The sequence below is a fragment of the Trypanosoma cruzi genome, genomic scaffold (assembly GCF_000209065.1).
Source record: "Trypanosoma cruzi strain CL Brener 1047053516561 genomic scaffold, whole genome shotgun sequence".
Lineage (NCBI taxonomy): Eukaryota > Euglenozoa > Kinetoplastea > Trypanosomatida > Trypanosomatidae > Trypanosoma > Trypanosoma cruzi.
In genome coordinates this window covers 3,387-15,001 of record NW_001849504.1, presented here as the reverse complement: position 1 = coordinate 15,001, position 11,615 = coordinate 3,387, and the positions used below count along the sequence as shown (strand labels likewise).

General features: G+C 56.3%; 4 protein-coding genes and 2 pseudogenes across 4 annotated transcripts, besides 6 other annotated features; all 6 read left to right on the top strand.

Annotated features, from left to right (window-relative positions):
• Positions 1-2,695: a sequence feature (areas merged during assembly that could not be assigned to a particular haplotype. This can correspond to areas where the two haplotypes were merged or to regions with more than two copies in the genome that were merged during assembly.).
• Positions 887-1,744, top strand: Tc00.1047053509973.80 (uncharacterized protein; the record flags this gene model as incomplete). The annotated part of the gene is made up of 1 exon (XM_801699.1): positions 887-1,744. The coding sequence occupies one exon, from the start codon at positions 887-889 to the stop codon at positions 1,742-1,744; it is 858 nt and encodes a 285-aa protein (XP_806792.1).
• On the top strand, positions 2,308-3,117 carry Tc00.1047053509973.70 (mucin-associated surface protein (MASP), putative; the record flags this gene model as incomplete). Its single annotated transcript, XM_801698.1, has 1 exon — positions 2,308-3,117. The coding sequence occupies one exon, from the start codon at positions 2,308-2,310 to the stop codon at positions 3,115-3,117; it is 810 nt and encodes a 269-aa protein (XP_806791.1).
• Positions 2,696-2,855: a sequence feature (haploid, non-Esmeraldo-like haplotype).
• Positions 2,856-10,709: a sequence feature (areas not merged during assembly with more than two copies in the genome that could not be assigned to a particular haplotype).
• Positions 3,466-3,513: a sequence feature (A-rich).
• Positions 3,917-4,876, top strand: Tc00.1047053509973.55 (annotated as a pseudogene).
• Positions 6,286-6,569: a mobile genetic element.
• Tc00.1047053509973.40 (uncharacterized protein) lies at positions 8,238-8,555 on the top strand (the record flags this gene model as incomplete). The annotated part of the gene is made up of 1 exon (XM_801697.1): positions 8,238-8,555. The coding sequence occupies one exon, from the start codon at positions 8,238-8,240 to the stop codon at positions 8,553-8,555; it is 318 nt and encodes a 105-aa protein (XP_806790.1).
• On the top strand, positions 9,625-10,494 carry Tc00.1047053509973.25 (annotated as a pseudogene).
• Positions 10,710-11,615: a sequence feature (haploid, Esmeraldo-like haplotype).
• Positions 11,062-11,589, top strand: Tc00.1047053509973.10 (mucin-associated surface protein (MASP), putative; the record flags this gene model as incomplete). Its single annotated transcript, XM_801696.1, has 1 exon — positions 11,062-11,589. One exon carries the CDS (start codon positions 11,062-11,064, stop codon positions 11,587-11,589), a length of 528 nt encoding a protein of 175 aa, XP_806789.1.

Here is an 11,615-nt window from a genome sequence, read left to right as displayed (position 1 = left end):
AAAGAGTGGCTCGGAGGAGGTGGCGACATCAAGCCAAGGGGCGAGTCTCAGCCGTCCACGCAACACACACAGCACAAGTGATAGGAGCGGCCTGGCCACAACGCAAATTGGAAATTTTATAGGCTTCTCACCGCTTATTCTTTGCCCTAATGACGCCAATGACAATGCGGAAGAGAATGAGGTTGATGAGAGGGAGGCAGATTGCGTTGTACAGCTGCGCTTTGACGATAGTCTTCTGTCCCTTTCGCAGCTCACAGCCGCGTCGGCAAGCACGGTTGATGCGGCAGAGAATTTATAGTTGAGAAGGGGGATTTCCTCTCCTCTTTTTTTCTCCGAGTAGCCGATGCTTTTTTCTCTCTTTATGTGTGTGTTTACCCGTCAATGTCCCCCCTCCCCCCTTTTTTTTCTTTTTGCACTGCTAGATGTGGCGTGTCTCTTTCCTTTGAGCATCATGTTTTGCGGCGACACTTGCCCTTTTCTTCTTACTTTTTATTTTATTTTCATGGGTCCTCCAATTTAACACGGCGGCTCCTAATTATTTTTGTTTATGCACTTTTTTGCGGAGGCAACCACCGTAAAAACAACAACAACAGCACATGTACACATACATGCGTTTCCCTTCTGTTTCTCTCTTTGCTTCATTGTATGAGTTTATTTGGATTGCTCATTTTACATGCGTGACCGTGTGCAAAAACATTTGGTTGCGCAGACGTCTATAGCCGTGTGTTTAAATATACACATGTTTGCCTTTACTCATTAGGCTTAGCACCAGTGTGTGTGTGTGCAGCCGTGATGATGATGACGATGACTGGCCGTGTGCTGCTGGTGCGTGCCCTCCGCGTGCTTTGGTGCGGTGTCAGCGGTGGCTACGCGCTGTTTTTTAACGATGAGTTACACGCATATTATTATGGAGCAAACGGTAAATACTGTAAAGCCTTTCCCGACGTTTTTTTGCAGTAAAACAACTGAGGTGACGCCTCCACAAAATGCAGCGGGAGGCTCTGTCGCAGGGGGGAATGCCGAGTCGGGAGAGGAGGCGAGTGCTCAATCAATTGCTGGTCTGGGAGGGGAAGGAAGCGGTGAACCGAGTGACGATGGTTCTGCTGGGAGGCTGGCCCACGGCTCGGAGGGAAGTGGCTCGGGTCGTTCGAAGGAAGATGAAGGTAAAGCAGAGGAATTAAACCAGCAGGGAGGAGCGCCTCCGTCACCACTGCCACTAGCACCAACAGGGCCGATAAATTTGCCGAGGTCAGCGGAACCCGGTGAACCAGCGACCTCCGGTGTGACAACAGAAACACAATCGGCGCAGCAGCAGCAGTCACAGTTGCCGGCGGCAGGAAACCAAGGCGTTACGGGCGACGGTTCGCCAGAGCCAGGAACGGCAGCCGCATCAGGTGCCACGCGGAGCACACCAGCATGGGGTGACGCTGAGCCAACATCCCCATCCCCAGGCGGCCAGGCTGCTGCCAGCGGTCCGGGCGAAAACTCCGCAGCGGAGGGGACTCCCAACGGCACCCCGCCGTCTGCTGCCGCGGTGACGCACGACAACAATACCAACACCACCGACACGGCCACCAGCGAGAGAAATTCTACGGCGGCAGGCATGCTGGCTCCACTTTCCTCTGCGCCCAGAACGAAGGCGCTGGAGAGCGGCGTCGGAAATGACGCCTGCTTCCATGACACCCGTCTGCATGCCCCGCTGCTGCTCGCTCTGGCTGCGCTTGCGTACGCCGCTCTGGGCTGAGAATTCTGTGTGGGCTGTGCGTGCCAGCACTCAGCCGCGGGGACTTGTGCGCGTCTATTGTTTTCCTAAGTAATAAATACGAAAAAAATGATGATTGTGTTTTACTGTTTTTATTTGCATTCGCTGCCCTGCCGTGTGCTCCTTGCCGCTCCCCGCATCCATCACGTTGAACGCATCCCAGACACACTCATGTGCATGGCACGCACACAACTGTTTGCGTGGAATCACGTTTGAGGATGGGTGCGTGCGCGCTGGAGCCATACTGTGCAGCCCTTTGTTTTGTGTTTTTTTATGTTTTACTTCATTGCTGTTCTTTTACCTGTGTTTTGTTTCTAATCGTTTTGTGTTTTTTTCTGCTTACTTGCTGCGGGGCGTTGTGTGTTTTTGCCCTTCACTGGTTTCAACTGTCTCATGGTGTGTGTGCGCTGCCGCTGCTGGGCTGCTGCCATTTGTGACTGTGCGGTGGCTGTGCGTGGTGTAGCGGCGTGTCTCTCCTTTTGCCTCCGCTCTGCGTTGACGTGTTGTTAGTTTGTGCTTAAAGCTACACGCAAGTGACAGGAGTGATGGCGATGATGATGGCTGGCCGTGTGCTGCTGGTGTGTGCCCTCTGCGTGCTGTGGTGCGGTGCCTGCGGTGGCTACGCGTGGGATTTTAATGATACGTTGAATAAATATTATTACGGAGCAAACGGCACGTACTGCAGGCTCAACAGCAACTTCTCTTTTTGCAACAAAAAAGGAGATCCAAGTAAAGGCGAAGAAGCCGCCTCACATAAGAGTAACGCTCAGAGCGGGACTGGGAGTGACCAATCAAATGCCGATGGTTCCTCTGGGGGGCAGGGTCGCGGTTCGGAGGGAAATGATTTTCGTGGACCGGGAGGAGACTCCGGTACAAAAGAATTAAAAAATTCTGTAGGGGGAGAAACAACGCCAACACAACAATCACCATCAGCAACACAACCATCAACGGTATCGGAAGATTTGCCGAAGCCAGCGGCACCGGGTGGACCAGAAGCCCCCGGCACGACGACAGAACTACAACCACCGCCGCAGTCACCGTTGCCGGCGGGAGGAACACCAACACCAACAACAGCAACACCGACTGCCGATGGTTCTTCTGGGGGGCGGGACAACAGTTCGGAGAAAAATGGTTCGGATGAATCGGAAGAAACAGACGAAGGCCCACAGGAGTCACAACCGCCGAATGCGAACGTAACAGAAACACCAACACCAGCAACAGTCACCGCCGCTCAAACAAGTGCCACGAGGACGCCTGACGAGAGTGACGGCAGCACCGCGGCCTCCCACACCACCTCCCCTCTTCTGCTTTTTCTTGTTGCGTGTGCGGCTGCTGCTGCGGTGGTGGCCGCGTGAGAGTGAGGGAGAGAGAGCCGTGCACCGCCCGCACACACACTCGTCCTTCTCTCTCTGTGTGTGTCCCCTTGCATGGACTCTCGCCCCTACCTCAGCCTAATAAGCACACACATAATGTGTTCACGTATTTATGAATGCACACCCATGCAGGCCCGTTGGTTCTCTCTTTTGAGCCACACGCACCGCTGCCGTCCTGCCTGGCTGCATGGTGGAGCACCGTAACATTTTTTACTTTTTACTTTTCATTGCATTGAGTGGGCGACCTCTTTCTCTCCCTGTGTGTGTGTTTTGCTTTACGGGAGCAATGAGAGTGTGTGTGCTTCGGTCGTCCCACGCTTCGGCTTCTTGTTTTTTTCTTTTTCTTTTTTTTTTTGTTTTCTTCTTGTTTTCTTCTTTGAGTCTCTGCTCGTGTTGTGGTTGAGTGCACTCATTCCACCCTTTTATCAGTGGCTTGCATTGACTGCGGGCGTTTAAATCTCCTCTGCGTGTTCTCATACCGTTTCTTTCTTTTTGTAGAGGTGTCAGCCTCTTGCATCCTCGTCAGGCCATTACGTTTTTTCTTCCACATGCGCCATGCGTCGGTTGATCCACGTCGCCCCGCGGCCTGCAGTGCTGCTGCTTGTGATGATGCCTGCGATGTGAATTGCCGGCGGGTGTCCTGCTGTCATCCTGACGTATCCCTGTTTCCCTGACGATGCGGTGCGTGCCGACGGCGTGTGGGCGTCCCCGGGTGTGGTGGGAGACGTGCCTCTCGGAGCGCAGGATGCGTTGCAGGTGTGCAGCGTCGTTTGGAGGGACCGATGGGTGCCTGTCCGCACCAAGGCGCCAACAACGGACCCGTGTGGCAGCAGGAGGCACTGCGGCTTCTCCTGGTGTTGCACAGCGAATGCATTGGACGGCGCGTTTGGCTGCGGGAATGGTGTTGTGTCGTCTGCGCACGGGAACGCTGTTGCCGAGGAGGTTGTCCCTGCTGCTGTCAAACTGCATGCGGATCGTCTGCTCGTGCAGCCACTGGAGGGTTCGTTGGTTGTGCCGTCACTCGCCACTGGCAGTGTTTGCGGTCGGTTCACTGTGCCTGCTGAGCATTGTTCCGCTGGTGCTGCCAATTCTGACACAGTGCTGTACGTGGCTGCTGCGCCGGGTGGTGTGTGGGCACTGCGGTGCGCCACGCTGGAGGATGGCCGTCCCGTCGCTGGCGCCATGAACATTGTCCGGCCGCTTTGTTTCACGGACGCCTCGCCACCCGCCTCGCCGCGCACCTGATGGCCCATGCTGTCGGGTTTGCCTGCCCGCACATGGCAGGCCGCGGCATGGTGAGGAATGCTGCCTGTGTGCGTGGCGGGGCGCTGTTGGTGGTGGTGCACTCGACGACTGCCGCGATGGCAGCGAGGGAGCACCACGACTGCGATGACGTTGATGGCGTGGAGCAGCAGGATGGCGATGGGGACGGGAGGACGCTGGAGTCGCACCGGTCGCGGTGCCACGCGAGGGATGAGTGGATGGCAGCGATTGGGGTGCCGGCGACTGCACGGAGCTGACGCTGGCCGCATTGGCTGTCCTGGGCTGCATGAGGGTGAAGCGGGAGATGGCGGAGCCGATGCGTTGGTGCAGTAGTCGTGCCGTGCGCTGCAGCAGCAGAGGAATTGCTCCGCACTGAACATGAGTGAATATCTTCGCATGCTGTGCGAATTGGACGTTCCCGTCGAATGCTGCGCGTCGGATCTGTATTCCAGTGGCTGGTGTTTGGGAGTGTGCATAAAATGTCAGCAAAGCGCCCGATGGACAGCTGCCCCATCATTGATCCCGCACTGGATGTGAGGGATGCTGACGGTGTTATTTGGCGGGGAGAATGTTTGTTTGCGATGCCCGGGGATAGACCCTCTTCGTGGTGTCCGGACACGCTTCCCACGAACACGACAGATGCGAGGGACCCGGAGGAGACGTATATGAGTGCTGCCATGCATGCGGCATTGGGGTGCCTTGTCATGCAGGTGCGTCTTAGAGTGGTCGAAAAGGGCGGCGTCCGTTGGGTCCCATGCACGGACGGGGCGACGATTGCGTGGGCCACTCGACCGCATGATGAGGGAAGCGTTGCTTGCCGTGACCACGCGCAGGTGTGCACGATATCCGCCACCGCCGGCACTTTCCTTCCGGTGGCCTTGTGGGACGGCGAGGAGAGGGTGTGGAGCAGGACGGTCCCACCGGCAATTACTGGACAAGGATTGCGAGGGGGCATCCGTCCCCGTTGCGGAGAGCATTGATCCCGGCCGCGGCACCCCACCGAAGGATGTCGACTCGGCTGCACCCCAGAAGAATCCGTCGCCCGAGGAGAGGCAGTCGCCCCAGATGCTCCGACAGGCGACGGGGTGATCTCGCCCAGCGACACCGCGGGTGCGCTGCAGGAGGCTTTGAAGAAGAGCGGTCTTCCGTGCAACGACGATGTTGCCGCCGATGGTGTGGCGTCTGTTGTGGGACAACCAGCAGGAGATGAGGCCGCCAGCGACGGGGCCGGTGGCGGTGCCACAACCACGGGACCCAAGGGCCCTGATGCCGCGCAGGGCGCCGTGGACCCTCCGCGGAGCGATGATGATGCGGCGGTGGGGCGCGGGGATTGGGAGAGGGACCTGACGGACGCCCCGCCTCCGATCCACGGCAATGACGCTGCTGCAGCAGCTTGTCCCTGTCCGCTGCTTCTTCTGCTTGCCGCTGCCGCCGCCGTGACACCACTCTGCTGAGCGGCGGCATGGGTTCCGTTGCACGGCGATGCGACTGCTGTTGCTTCCTGCGTGGCCCGCACTCAGCAGTGGATGCAAGAGAGAAACAATCCATGCCAATTGATATGCCTCGCTCTATATATACTTTCTGTTTGTCTGTACACTTTATGCCAGGGACATGCTCTATACACTCTGCCTCTCCTGTGCTGGCTGCCGATGTCGAGGCATCGCGCACCTTTTTTCTTTTTGATGGTTTACGAGTACCAGTCTGCTTGACTTCTTCTGAGGAATGCCGTGAGGGCGTTTGTGTGCGTGTGCGAGGGCCCCGTGTGGGCTGCGATTTCTCATTATTGTTTATTTATTTGCCTTGGCTTTGTGTAATGATCCTTCGCCTCTCCTATTGTGTGTGTTGTGTGATGGGCGGTAAATGAAGTGTGTGGACGAGCCGAAGAATAGGTGCTTGTGACCAGGATGCTTGCGACGAGGGCTGGCTGCCTAAATTAATATGCATCCTGATAAAACGAAGACATTTCTGTGCGGTATTTTTTCACTGTCTTGTGGTGGATTGGACGACCGCGATGGACGCAATCAGGGTGCCGATGGCGGTAGGACAAAATTATTTATTTATTATTGATTTTACCTTCACAGCCAACCCCTTTTGATTTCCCACCACGCGGCGGTGTCTTGTGGCTGCAGGACTACGAAGTCTGCCGCCTCGTATGTCATAGTGTTTCTAACCCCAACAACGCGCAGCATGTCACGAGAGTGGCAGTCCGAATATGTATATAAATGTAATATATGTGGTTGGAGCAAGCACTGAGTGGATTGCGAACCCGCTGCCCCTCCGTTCGCCCCTTCTTCTGTTTTGCTTGGTTTCTTTAGACACGTTGAGGGTCCGGCGAGCGGCCCAGGCGAATATCCGCTGGTGTTTTATTTTGTTGGAGGCAAGATGTCTCCGTGGGACGGCGGGGCGGTGGAGTGTGGCGCTGAGCTGGCGCAGCGGACCGTCGGCACTACGAGTGGAATCGTCGTGGTGTGTGCAGCGGGGCTTGCACTCCGTTGGCTGCTGCTGCTGGGGAAGGGGCGTTGCGCGTTTGGTTTGCAGCTCTTGGGGCTTTTGTGGGAGAAGGTGGGAGGCTGAGGGCATGAGGACTGAATTGTTTTGAGTGGCAGCGCTCCGTTGACTTGCGGCCAGTCGTGGCACTCCTTTGGGGTTTGGCAGCCTGTCTCGTTTGTTTACTTCCCACTGCAGGACGTGGGTAACACTGCTCCGAAGAGCACTTGTTTAGACGGGTGGGAGCTGCTGCCGTGCGTGGTGCGTGGACTATTTGATTGTGTGGGGAGGTGCATGGAGTGACGAATACTTCTGTTTGGCGTGTCGCGGTGTGTTGGAATGATGGTTGGAAAACATGTGAGGGGTTTTGTGTGTAGTTTGTGTGTCTTCTCTGGTGGAGCCGACATGTGTGCGGGGATTGTGGCATTGCTGGCTGACAGCTCCACGTCACTCTTCAGCATTTCTGGATGTGCTGAGGAATGACGGCTGGCGACCAGCGTGTTGGTGCTGCTGGTGGGAATAAGTGCATCGGGAATAGGCCGTTTTCTCTTTTCCGTGATGGAGCCGATGAACTGGCACGAGGGCACCGGCTGCAGGCTGCCTGCCAGCACGTGTGAGCAGCGGATCCATGCACACACCGACGCTCGTCGCAAGAGCTTGTGCGATCACGGTGGCTTTTGTGGCGTGCCTTTATGGGCGCCATCCCGTCGGAGAATGTGTGAAGCAAACGGCTGACTGAGCACGAGGAAAATGAGTGCGTGCACTGTGCCGTGTTTCAGCGTCGATGGCAGAGCGGTAAAAGCCCGTGCTGGCAACTGAGATCTTTGCGTGGCGAGGGATGTCGGTGTTGATTTTGGATTGTCGAGGGTGAAATGAATTTGCTGCTGCCCGTGTGTGTGGCCACTCCGGCGGAGGGCGAAAACAACAGGGAGGGATGCAGGCGCTGCGTGTGTGTGTGCAGGTGCCATGCAACAACGTCACAACAAACATGCTGCGACTCGGCAACCCTCACATCGTTGTGGTCCTCACGAACAGCCGAGGCACGGCCCACATCGATGCACTTAGTGGACGGAGTGAGGCATCTTTTGAGGCGCTGCAGGGAGCAGGATGTGTTGACGCGGCCACGACGTGCATGGAGTGTCACGATGGCACAGTGAGCTGTGGCTGGTGGAATATTTACTTCTCGGAGGCAACAGAGAGAGAGAGAGCTGCTCCTGCTGCTGGCGTCGTTGCTGCCTTTTGTGGCCTCCCATGCCGATTATTGTCTGCCCGCTGATCATGGGTGGCATGCCTCCACTAGTGACGTCGTCTGCAGGCATTTCACAGCGCCAGTGAAACGCACATCATGTCGCATGCTTTGGCTGTGGGTATGGTGTCGTGAATGCAGCCGGCATTATATTGCCCGACTCCTTTTCACTGCTTTGCGACAAATAGATGCGTCGCCGCCCGAGTCATTCACTGCAGCTCCGTGTGTTGTACTGCCAGCACAATACTCTCTTGTTGTCTGGCGCCTGGCTGACGGTCAAGCACCACTGCGTTGGGACATGCAAGGATGTGGACTGCCGCTCACGGTGTTGGGCACCGCTGTTTGGATGCGGCGGCCACACGAGCGGATGTATTGTGGCACAATGAAATGCGTGAAATACGCGGAATCACAGCGGCTGCAATAATATCGACGGTGTGGCACCACGGAATGTATGCGAGAGTGATGCATGACGAATCACGGTGGGCGGCATGCGAGGGAAGTGCACCGCGGCAGAGCGTCGCCCCGCCCTCAGCCTGCAGGGGAATGTACACCCACAAAATATATGGCCGAGGCACCACCAAACATGCATGCCCTTCTGTGCAGCAATAAATAGGAGCGAAGGTGCGCTCTGGTGCGTGGGAGTCCACTCACATGGTTTTTATTTCCACCACAATAAAGGGTGAGGAATCATGTGTCACAGCGACGAATGGAGGAAACACCTATTGCAGCACTTTACTACCGAAGAGCAGGAACAACACAAACCGAATTATTGGCTGCACCAACACAAGAAAAACCCACAAGAAGAAAAACAATTGGGCACCCTGCAGAAACCCCCACACACGACCCAGGCATAAGGGTTTACCCTCTGAAGAAGCTCACAGACATATGCAGACATCTCCCACCCTCCAAAAAGAAACACAAATAAATGGTTGCCTGCTTTATTCCATTCCCTGCGCTCATTTTTGCGTGTGCGGCTGCAGCTGCGGTGGTGGCCGCGCTTGCATGAAGTGGTGTGCGCTGAATATGAAGGAAGGCCAAAGGCGACTGAACTGTTTTTGTGATGAATATTGGCTGCGCTTCCCGTGGACCAACAATCCGCGTGGTGTACGGGGATTTTCTTTTTTAATTGTTACTTTGCTTTCGTGCTGCTGTGTGCTGCACCCTCTTGTATGTGTGTGTGCATACCCTCCGTGAGGGGTGCAGACACGACGGACCGCTCTTGCCGTATTTGCATGCGGTGGAGCCTTGTGTGCCGCTCCTGTTTGCTTCTCCCTCTTCCATCTGTGTGTTGTTGTTGCGGCAGGGCTGTGTGTGTGTGTGTGCCTGCTGCCGTGGAATGGAGTGTGTGTCGTGCGTGGTGTGCGGCGTACGGTGCGTGCCTGGCTGCTGCCCCTCTCCTTGTGTGTGTCTGCCGCACCCCTCTTTTTCCCTGTTGCTCTCCATGTCCCTCACTGTGCAGATCAGCTCCACACCACTGAACGACCACACTCACGATGATGACGACGTACCGTCTGCTGTGCGCCCTGTTGGTGCTCGCCCTGTGCTGCTGCTCGTCCGTGTGTGTGACAGCAACTGGGGAAAAGTCTCCACAAAATGCAACGGGAGGTTCTGTCACAGGGGGGAATGCCGAGTCGGGAGAGGAGGCGAGTGCTCAACCGAGTGGCGGTGATTCTGCTGGGAGGGGAAGGAAGTGGTGAACCGAGTGACGATTGTTCTGCTGGGAGGCTGGCCCACGGTTCGGGGGGAAGTGGCTCGGGTCGTTCGAAGGAAGATGAAGGTAAAGCAGAAAAATTAAACCAGCAGGGAGGAGCACCTCCGTCACCACTACCACTACCACCAGCACCAACAGGGCAGATAAATTTGCCGAATTCAGCGGAACCCGGTGAACCAGCGACCTCCGGTGTGACAACAGAACCACAATCGGCGCAGCGCAGCAGTCACAGTTGCCGGCGGCAGGAAACCAAGGCGTTACGGGCGACGGTTCGCCAGAGCCAGGAACGGCAGCCGCATCAGATGCCACGCGGAGCACACCAGCAGGGGGTGACGCTGAGCCAACATCCCCATCCCCAGGCGTCCAGGCTGCTGCCAGCGGTCCGGGTGAAAACTCCGCAGCGGAGGGGAATCCCAACGGCACCCCGCCGTCTGCTGCCGCGGTGACGCACGACGACAATACCAACACCACTGGCACGGCCACCAGCGAGGGAAATTCTACGGCGGCAGGCATGCTGGCTCCACTTTTTTCCGCGCCCACAACGAAGGCGCTGGAGAGCAGTGTGGGAAATGACGCCTGCTTCCATGACACCCGTCTGCATGCCCCGCTGCTGCTCGCTCTGGCTGCGCTTGCGTACGCCACTCTGGGCTGAGAATTGTGTGTGGGCTGTGCGTGCCAGCACTCAGCCGCGGGGACTTGTGCGCGTCTATTGTTTTCCTAAGTAATAAACACGAAAAAAATGATGATTGTGTTTTACTGTTTTTATTTGCATTCGCTGCCCTGCCGTGTGCTCCTTGCCGCTCCCCGCATCCATCACGTTGAACGCATCCCAGACACACTCATGTGCATGGCACGCACACAACATTTTGCGTGGAATCACGTTTGAGGATGGGTGCGTGCGCGCTGGGGCCATACTGTGCAGCCCTTTGTTTTGTGTTTTTTTTATGTTTTACTTCATTGCTGTTCTTTTACCTGTGTTTTGTTTCTAATCGTTTTGTGTGTATTTTTCTGCTTACTTGCTGCGGGGCGTTGTGTGTTTTTGCCCTTCACTGGTTTCAACTGTCTCATGGTGTGTGTGCGCTGCCGCTGCTGGGCTGCTGCCATTTGTGACTGTGCGGTGGCTGTGCGTGGTGTAGCGACCGTGTCTCTCCTTTTGCTTCCGCTCTGCGTTGACGTGTTGTTAGTCTGTGCTTAAAGCTACACGCAAGTGACAGGAGTGATGGCGATGATGATGGCTGGCCGTGTGCTGCTGGTGTGTGCCCTCTGCGTGCTGTGGTGCGGTGCCGGCGGTGGCTACGCGTGGGATTTCAACAACGAATCGGTGAATGAATATTATTACGGAGCAAACGGTACATACTGCAGGCTCAACAGCAGCATCTTCTCTTTTTGCGAAGAAAAAAGAAATGCAAGCAAACGCCAAGAAGCCGCTTTACCGAAGAGTACAGTTCAGAGCGGGACTGGGAGTGACCAATCGGAAGCCGGTGATTCCTCTGAGGGGCAGGACAACAGTTCGGAGAAAAATGATACGGATGATTCGAAAAAAACAGACGCAGGCCCACAGGAATCACAACCGCCGAATGCGAACGTAACAGAAACACCAACACCAGCAACAGTCACCGCCGCTCAAACAAGTGCCACGAGGACGCCTGACGAGAGTGACGGCAGCCCCGCGGCCTCCCACACCACCTCCCCTCTTCTGCTTTTTCTTATTGTGTGTGCGGCTGCTGCTGCGGTGGTGGCCGCGTGAGAGTGAGGGAGAGAGAGTCGTGCACC